The 9818-nt window shown below is 51.7% G+C and overlaps 1 protein-coding gene across 1 annotated transcript; it reads left to right on the top strand.

Annotated features, from left to right (window-relative positions):
- The first annotated feature begins 7134 nt into the window (after positions 1 to 7134).
- On the top strand, positions 7135 to 8917 carry LOC133905725 (uncharacterized). The gene is made up of 2 exons (XM_062347488.1): positions 7135 to 7419; positions 7511 to 8917. The coding sequence occupies exons 1-2, from the start codon at positions 7253 to 7255 to the stop codon at positions 8745 to 8747; spliced, it is 1404 nt and encodes a 467-aa protein (XP_062203472.1). The 5' UTR covers positions 7135 to 7252; the 3' UTR covers positions 8748 to 8917.
- Positions 8918 to 9818: the final 901 nt, after the last annotated feature.

Raw genomic sequence — 9818 nt, 5'->3', positions numbered from 1 at the left:
TCGGGGACCCCTGGTTCCTGATTCACCAACACGGACACTACAGTCAAATTTAATCCGATATGCATAAGCAACTTGTCCTACTGCCTCATTTACAACCCACCTGGCTTTCACTTCAGTCAAATACTTCATGGCATGCTTGCAATCCACCATAGTAACCACACCATCAAGTTTCATATAGTTAGAAACCAATTCAGGTGAACAGAATGTCTCAATAACAGGACCAGGCTTCGCAAGACATGGATTATTAGATTGACTCTGTTAGATATATGGAAATCGTGCATCTTTAAGGTCATTTTGGATTCATTGTAGTTTTGGTATCTCGTACAAATTGAAACTAGTACAAATATCCCTCATCCAAACACCCATTTAGGTTTAAAAAGAAAAGCTAATTTTGTAATGCAACTGGGACTTTGATCCAAGAGCTTCACTTGTTGTTTCAATAACGATATGACCAAACTTGCCCCCCTTCTGCTACACCAATTTCAGAAGCATATTTACAAGATCTCCCCGGACAGTGCAGCACAAGCATCCATTATTCACCATTACAACATCCTCGGCAACGGACGCGAATGGCTTGCGACAAGTGAGCTATCAATATCCACTTTGCCAAAGTACAAACAAAAAGAAAATATGGTTCTTAATACACTGGGCCACTGGGTTTCAGGTGCTAAGGTAGTGCAAATATTAGTCTACTGCAGAAGATCAAACATGATGCGAACAATAGTAGTTTGTATATTATCATATGCACATATCAACTGCAATGTTGAGCAGGTACAACAAAGCTAAAAGAGATACATGTAAATCCAGTTTACCTCATTTTCAATGACAGCTATCCTCTTCCCATGCTTTGAAGTTAAAATGTGATTCAGGAGGGGTGTCTGCTAAGCAGAGATTCAAAATAATTAGCCAACCTTACTAGAAAGTCATCAGTCTCATATAAGCATGATTCAAAACTTGGATTATCAGTCATAATCTACACCGGTTGCATTTGATTTCACAAAGAGAGAATCAACTTGTAAAAATTAAATGCCCAACAGTCTGCATCCTTATGCTGGGGGCAGCAGCTTTATGAGGTGAGGCCATCTCCAATAGAAACCTCAAATTTTCATCCTCTAAAATACTATTACAGCACCCCTATCACTATTACAGCATCCCTCATTCCATCCATCTCCAACAGAAACTCTATATCTCATCCACTTTTTTCTCTCTCCCATATTAAATTATTTTTTGCCCAACCGCCATAACCGCAGTAGCAACATCGTTTTTTCACATGTTCCCGTTGCAACAGGTATTGAATGGCACGGTTAAAATTAGTGGTACGTTTAAATTTCATTTATTCAGAAATAAATATATTTTTTGGCATTAAATTTTTGAGACCTAATTTTTTTCGCCACCTGCAACTACGCAGTCATAAATGATTTTTTGCAACGTACGAAATGGATGTGGCTTGCACTGCAATTTAGCTTGTAGAGGAAGGAGGCCACCAGTCTTGCTGCAGAAGCCTCATGACTAGTGGCTTCCAGGGGAAGGAACTGCGATGGCTTCCGTCACAAGGCTCACCATGTCACTATATATATGAGGATGAGGTACTCTCACTTGCAAGCCAGTCAAATGGATCATCGTTCAGCCTGGACTCAGTACTTGAGAGACCTGTTGTCGGAGGGTGAACTCCTATCGCAGGGATCCGGAGGGACCCCTTTTTGAGATTCGGCCGGGGGGATGATTCTGAATATGTTTGCGGGAGAAATAAATGGGTGTAAATGCGATGGCAGGTGGGATGGAATGATCGAATGCAGAGTGCAGTAAATGCACTGGAGGGATTTTTAGACAGGTTCGGGCCGCACTGAGCGTAATACCCTACTCCTGTGTGGATGCTATAAATGCCCTGAGAATGTCCCTCAGGGATGTTGCTGGTTACAAGAATGTTTGTCTATCTTAGAGCTTCAGGCTCCTTGTTCTTCGGTGGTCTCAGCTTCTGTGCTTGTACTGAGTGTTCTTCGAGTCTTGGCGTCTGTGTTCCAGAGTTCCTCCATCTGTCTTTGTCCGTGCCCACCGGCTCTCTTAAATACTTGCCGGCGGTAGTGTGCCCCGAAAGGGAGGGCACGAGTTCCAAGGTGCCATAAATAGAAAAGCAGTCATTATGGGCTGCTGTGCGAAGTGACGTCGGGGTTGAAGACACACCCCCACCCTGTCTTGGTCATCATGATGGCGTTGGCAATGGGCACCGTGGAGAGGGCCCACCGGGCAGCCACAGAGCAGCCCGGCGTGCCCACCCGGTCTTGTTCGCCTGACACAGCAGGGTGGAAGGCGGGGCGCCTTGGGCCTTGCGATGCTATTCCGAGGCGCGCCGGATGACGTGGGATGGGACCCGTGCATTAAATGTCCCCATGCCCTCCCGCTAGAATGTGGCAGGAACTGACACTGAGCGTGCCAGGGGCAGTTGGAAGTGACAGGCCACGCGCCCTCTTAAATGCGGCATCGGGCCTTTCACAGGTTGACACCTCACCGCTGGACCCCTGTGGGGGCCACTGGCGAAGGACTTCTTGGGCCATCGGGGAACCGAGTGCTCGGGGGTCACTGTTCATATCCCCAAGCACTCTCTCCCGAAAATGCCCTTTCTTGGTCCTCGGGGAACCGAGTGCTCGGGGGCCACTGTTCATGGCCCCGAGCACTCTCTCCCGGAATTGACTGTTCGGATCCTCAGGGAACCGAGTGCTCGGAGGCCGCTGTTCGCAGCCCCGAGCACTCTCTCCTGGAACTACTTTCCTTGGGTCCTCGGGGTACTCGGGTGCTCGGGGGCCACTGTTCGCAGCCCCGAGCACACCCTTCCCGGTACTCGGCTTTTCTGGTCGTCAGGGGACTTGGGTGCTCGGGGGCCACTGTTCATGACCCCGAGCACTCCCTTCCCGACACTTGGTCTTCGCAGATCATCGGGGAACTCGGGCACTCGGGGACCACTGTTCATAGCCCCGAGCACCTCCTCCCGGGACTTAGTCTTTTCGTACCTCGCGGAGATGATCCCCACGGGAGGGCGCCACGTGGAGGATTGCTGACCTGGCTTCAGGATTCGGGATTCGGGGACCCCTGGTTCCTGATTCACCGACATCTGTGTTTCTCCGATAATTCTTCCGATGAGGAAGATGAGGTGGTCTTAGCGATTCTCAGCGCCTGGCATGCGGACGAGGAGGCATCACATCGGGGGCCTTGGGGCGGTTCAGTGCTGGGTCATCAGTGTATCCACCGGAACCGGCTGGAGGGCCACAAAAAGGTTGTACAACGACTACTTTGCCAATCCCGCGGTGTACCCCGACTACATTTTCCGTCGCAAGTAATTTTGGAAACAGAAGTACTCTTGTGTAAGTATTATGTACTTTATGGTGTGTGAGGTGCTAATGCTCGGTGTTCGTGCAGGTTCAGAATGAAATGTGACCTTTACCTCAAAATTGTGCAGACGGTTGAGGAGCATGACCCGTAGTTCCAGCAGAGGAGGAACACACCCTACACAACTACAGCCTCCAGGAACGATCGGATTCAATGGACATGCCATCATCCAAACACAATAGCTGATCCGGGCTCCAGTCAGCGGGAACGACGTCGTCGTCGTCGTCAATGTCCTTTGAGCTCGACGCTTCCTCTTCCACTGCCACGCTTGTATTGTCGGCGTGACCAACATGGTTGGGCTAGCCACCGGCGCTTAGAGCATCTTCAACTTGGAACATGAGCTGCTCCAAGTCCCCCGTAATGGTGTCGACCTCTAGGAGGGCTCTATTGAGCTCCAAGGCAGCAGGGGTACTCTCCGTACTCAAAGTTGTCGTTGGCCACCTTCTTCAACGCGGCGGCCGCCTCCTGCACATGGTCCTGCATCGTCGACACAAGAGCGGCTAGCACTGTGGCGTCCATCTACAAGCACGGGAGAGGGATGACTAAAGCGAGGAACTAAATTGAAGCTAAAATTGTACACTGGTTTACCAATTCATGCAACATAAAAAATGCTATTAATAAGCTATTTAGGCAATGGATGTGGAGGAGGCACTACCTAAAGCACCTATGAATCGCTGATGCAGCTATGACTACCAACAAAAATGTTCTGTAGTGATGCAGTAGAGAGTTCCATTTTTAATGCTCTGCTTCTGATTCAGTGGCTGTTCAGTTTGGATTGCAACAGAGATGGCTAACATATTGCCAATGATCAAAGCATTTGTGGTAAACAGGCAGCTTTTTGTCACAGGTTTTCTATTAGTTTAATTCAAGTTTATTAGAATGGATAATCGGTAGGGTTCATATCAGAGTACACCAAAGTTATGGGCATTTAAACAACAGACAATTTATTGGCTTTAAGAAGGCATCGAAGCATGCTTATCTCTACATGGCACAAGAAATCTAGAATTGGACTGGTGTGAATTAGGAGAAAATGTATCTAGTAGGGGGCATATCTATTCTTATGCTTGTAAGACCATAATCAGTCAAGTTAAGCTGAAACAAAATGAGAGGGTCTACATCATGCTGGAGTTAAATTTCATGGTAATCAAGCACACAAGCACTAGGTTACTTGTCCTAGTGTTGGTCACAATTTTCAACAGGTCTACACACAAAACAACATGAAAAGTAATTTCATCTCCTGATAGCCATGACCTAAAAATTTATGCAGGGGCACAAGCTTTGCTGAATACAATCATGACAAGCAAAGAAACCAAGCAATTCATTTCCAAATTTCAAGCATTTTAAGCTCGTTGCCACTGAAATTGTACAATCATGACACTCAAATTTGACAACATACTCAATTTCGACCAAGCAATGTAGGTGGTTGGGTGTGTACTGCTTCCACTTGGTTTCTATATGCACAAGATCCTCCACAAAATACAAGGCATTTGCTACACTGCCGGTGACAAATACACGAGATTTGAGCTTAATTTTTACCAAACGCCCTCCAAAGTATCGCAGCGGTGATGGGATCAGGTGAAACCAAGCAAAGAATCCAAGCAAGCAAGCAAGACCTCGACAAATACACGACACCTTCTTCTCTAACGGCGACGACCAACCCCAGTTCGGCCCTTTCGCCGCGCAAAGACATGGATCTGGGACATGGACTTTACCAGTGGCTTGAGCAGGAACGAGGTTGTCGGAGAGTGAACTCCTGTCGCAGGGATCCCGAGAGACCCCTTTTTAGAGATTCGGCCGGGGGGATGATCCTGGAAAAGCTTGTGTGGGAAATAATCGGGAACGGAAATAAATGCGATGGCTGGTGGGAGACGATCACCCTAATGCAAGGAAAAGTGGGTACACCGGGTTTTAGACAGGTTCGGGCCGCACGGAGGCGTAACACCCTACTCCTGTATGAGCGCTATATTTATCCTTGAAGGGGATTCTTCAAGGAGATATCTGGTTCTAAGGGGAGAACTGTTTACAAAGAGCTTGAGGCTCTTCTGTTCTAGCTTAACTTGAGCTGGTTCGAGTGTCTGTCGATCTATCTTTGGCCTGGTTCGCCGGAGATTGTTGGTTGTCTGGTCTCTTGGTCGTCTTGTGGTCGGGGGCTCTTGCTCTCTCCTCTCTAGTGTTCTCCATCCTTTCCTTTTATAGGCGCGCCGACCTCAACATATCCTGAATGGGAAAGAGGGGACGTGAATGCCAAGGTGCCACGGAGAAAGGCGTAATCATTTCATCTTGGCGAAGTGACAGGGGCGGTGGAGAGATGCAGCGCGCATTCGACCACCAGCCGCTGCGGGAGCCTCGGGGCGCCATGAAAGGGGCCCACCGGGCAGCCTCAGAGGTGCCCGGTGCGCCCACCCTGTCTTGTTCTTCTGCCAGGGCAGGGTGGCAGGCCGAGCGCTTCGATTTTGGCAACGTTATCCCGAGGCACCTGGATGAAACGGAGCGGGACCCGTGCATTTAATGGACCCACGCCCCCCTGCCAGTGTATGGCAGGGTCTGACACTGGGGCGTGGGCAGTTGAGAATATCAGGATGTCAGGATGTCAGACCGCGCGTGCCTATTAAATGCGGCATTGGGCCTTTGACTGGATGACACCCTGACGACGGGACCCTTCGGGTCGTTGAATGATCTTGCGCGAACCTTCGGGGAACCGAGTCCTCGGGGGCTGCCACGTGCAGCCCCGAGCACTCTCTCCCGAGCACTTCGGTGGGACCTTCGGGGCACCGAGTCCTCGGGGGCTGCCACGTGCAGCCCCGAGCACTCTCTCCCGAGCACTTCGGTGGGACCTTCGGGGCACCGAGTCCTCGGGGGCTGCCACGTGCAGCCCCGAGCACTCTCTCCCGAGCACTTCGGTGGGACCTTCGGGGCACCGAGTCCTCGAGGGCTGCCACGTGCAGCCCCGAGCACTCTCTCCCGAGCACTTTGATGGGACCTTCGGGGCACCGAGTCCTCGGGAGCTGCCACGTGCAGCCCCGAGCACTCTCTCCCGAGCACTTCCTTCTTGGTATTTGGGCTCTGCGGATCATCGGGAAACTAGGGTGCTCGGGAACCAGAAGCGACGGCCCCGAGCACCTTCTCCCGGGACTTAGCTTCTACCTACCTTGCAGGGTGGTGATATGTGGTGGATGGCCGGCCTGGCCTCGGGACTTAGGGACCCCTGGTTCTAAATACACCGACAGAGGTGATGCTACTGCGGCCGAGCACACGGACGGTGGGGAAGCTTCGAGGGCGGTCGTTGGATCTGCGTCGCCCTAGTATTCACCCGCGAGGGAGGATGTGTCGTATCCTGGGTCGCCGGATGCTCCTTGCATCCGCCGGCCACCGAAGCCGCCCGCCTCGCCTCCGCAAGGGCTCGCCAGCTCCCCTTCCGCCGCTCTGCGGGAGCAACCAACCCTACGCCAATTTCCACATGCACAACGATGTGGACGCCGCATCCCTCTGTAAGTTTGCCGATGTCCAACTCCTCTCTGCATCCCTCTTCCTCTCGATATCGCCTCTGTTGGAGAGCAAAACCGGAGCAAGAAACGGTATCCGTACGCGGTACAGTGATGCAGTCTTCGATTGCTGTCTCCGTTGCATCTGGGGATGAGGTAGGTGATGCCAGAGGTGGGCCGGCCTGTCAGGGTAGCGGGGCCAATTTTGGTGGAGCGGGTGCGCGGGGAAAAAAGGAAATTTTCCGTCGTTTCAGGAAGGAAAATTGGGAGGCATACGCGCCGGGACGATTTCAGTTTGGATTCAGAAAAAAAATCCCCCCTTGTGTCTCTCGCGACATATGTGTGTGGGCGGATTAGGGAGCGCCGCCGAGCCACCCAAGATCTGAGCAATGGGCGTCTCCCCAGATCTGAGCGCTCGAGGAGGAAACAAGAAGAACATGGGGGCTGGAGCCTCGCCGGCAGTCAACCAGGAAGTCCGGCGGTCCACCATGGGATCCAAGCGCTCGAGGAAGCGCAACCTCGCGGAAGGATTCGGGCGTACGGATGTGACCGAAAGGTTTGGTTGATCTTTACCTGCCTGCCCTCATCGATGGGGTTCTTCGTTGCTTTTGCTTTGAGTGACTCCCTCCTTGCTCTCTGTTGCGCAGGCGGGACTGGCCCAACCTGATGCCCGAACTCGTGGAGGACATTGCCGGCCGGCTGCTCTCCTTGGACGTCGCCGAGTACCTCCGCTTCCGCGCCGCGTGCAAGCGCTGGCGCCAGGGCACGGTCGGCGCGGGGGACGGCCTGGACCGCCGCTTCCGCCCCCGCGACTGGATCGTGCTCTCTCACTGCGCCGCCGGTACCACGCGCCGTCGTCTCCTGAACCTCGCCACCGCCGCCCGGGCCGACGTGGACCTCCCGGCGCTCTCCACGCACCACCACCTGGGCTCCGCCGACGGTCTCCTCGTCCTCTGCGACAGGGCCACGGAGGCTGTGCGCCTCCTCAACCCGCTCACGGGGGCCCTCACCGACTTCCCCGCCATCACGGCGTGGGTGTCCCTCGCACCCCGCCCTACATCTACGTTCCCTCTTCCGTCGTGGTGCTCCGACATCGTGGATCCTTCCGCGATTGACGGTGCCAGCATAGACGACTCGACCTCCCCGCCGACCCTGTTCCTCTGCCTGCGAGGGCGGGTGAGGTGGATCGTGTTCGCCAGGCCCGGCGACCAGCACTGGCTGTCTGTCGGCCCCTACGACTTCAACGGCCAAGTCATGTACAAGTCGCTGCTGTCGCTGCGGGGCAGCACCTACATCGCGTCGAAGGAGGGGTACATCTGGGAGGTGGATCTGCACCAGCCCGTGCCTTGGCTGGACTACGTCGTCGACAAGACGATGGTGGGCTACAGCACACTCGTGGCCTCCTACCTGGTGCCGTCCGAGGATGCCCGCGACGGGATGCTCGTGGTGCGGTACATCTGCAACGTCAACGCCCACCCCGACCTTTTGTTGGGACGGCCCGGGCCCGGGCCCGAGGTGTTCACGGCACAAGGCGTTCCCAGGTGCGTCGAGGTGCTGGAGGTGGACCTGGCGGCGGGGAGGCTCGTTCCGGTTAAGAGCCTCGGCCGCCGTGCGGTGTTCGTGGGCCAAACGCAGTGTCTCTCGGTCTCCACGGAGACGTTCCCCTCGCTCGCTTCCAATGCGGTGTACCTAAGTTGTCATCTACAGGAGGCATCTGGTTTCAGTATCTATTACCTGGACCCCGGGAGCAGTGGACGGAGGACTGAGCCGGTGCAGGAGTTCGTCTTCAGCCACCATCTCGAGGTATCACCGTTGCACCGCCCCTGCAGGCTCGAAGACTATCTAGTCTGCTATGTTGACCGGATCCGCATGCTGTACGACTGACAAACCATGTGTTCATCCATTTCTTTAAGAATCCTTTCCGCCTAGAGCACTGTATCATCCAACACGTTCCTATTTCTTGCCAACCATAATGCTGCTCTAATCAGATTCAGAACACGTTGCGGACTGAAATCACAGCCTATGCTCTCCAGGTCATGCTTCAGGGGTAGCCTCCTGAACCTGTTTTTTTTGCTGAAAACATGAGTTCATGACTTTTTCGAATAGACATCCTTTGGCTATTAGATCAATTAGAGAGTAACTGATTAGTAGTTACTAGTAAGGTACCCGTACGTTGCTACGGTACTAGTAAGGTACCCGTGCGTTGCTACGGTATATATATTTCGAACGTGTGTTTTATTATTTCAATAGCTTGAAAGAAAAGAAGAAGAATATGATTAAAATAGTATATCATTTATAGATTATATAGACATAGAAACAAATAAATTGTTTTGTGTCGAAAAGCTTGAAAGAAAAGAAGAATAATATGATTAAAATAGTATATCATTTATAGATTACATAGACATAGAAACAAATAAATTGTTTTGTGTCGAACATTATATGTATTTACGAGGTGAGGACTTCTTTGTAGACAATATTCTTGGTTAGTGTGCAGGTTGAATCTACAGTAGTATCATTTTCCGATGCAGCAAGTATTTTGATATTTCTCCTAGCAGTTGCTCGCGATAGGGCGACATAGAGCTGACCATAGGAGAAAACTGGATTAGGTAGATAGATTCCAACATGTGGGATCGTTTATCCTTGTGCTTTGTTGATGGTCATTGCGAAGCTCACTCTGATAGGAAATTGTTTCCTCTTAAACTTAAAGGGGAACATTTCGTCATCAGATGGGCACAAAGGTATCCTTGGTAGGAATACTCTTTTTCCAGCATGTTGGCCTAGCACAATTTTTGCATCGACAATGTTCCTTTGAAATGCTCGGACTATCAACCTTGTCCCATTACACAAACCATTAGCTGGATCTAGGTTTCTGAGCAAAATCACTGGGCAATTGACCTTTAGCTTGAGGATGTGCAATGGTAGTCCATTTGGGGTTAGAGAATTTAAGAATTCGGG

This window comes from Phragmites australis, chromosome 23, assembly GCF_958298935.1.
Source record: "Phragmites australis chromosome 23, lpPhrAust1.1, whole genome shotgun sequence".
In the NCBI taxonomy this organism is placed as follows: domain Eukaryota; kingdom Viridiplantae; phylum Streptophyta; class Magnoliopsida; order Poales; family Poaceae; genus Phragmites; species Phragmites australis.
This window is presented reverse-complemented; position numbering and strand designations above follow the sequence as displayed.

What these genes read in the sequence shown, in the direction of transcription:
- LOC133905725 (XM_062347488.1), top strand. Translation starts at nt 7,253, where the DNA reads ATGGGCGTCTCCCCAGATCTGAGCGCTCGAGGAGGAAACAAGAAGAAC. An exon ending in CGTACGGATGTGACCGAAAG is followed by an intron (nt 7,420 to 7,510) that starts GTTTGGTTGATC and finishes TCTGTTGCGCAG; the next exon opens with GCGGGACTGGCCCAACCTGA.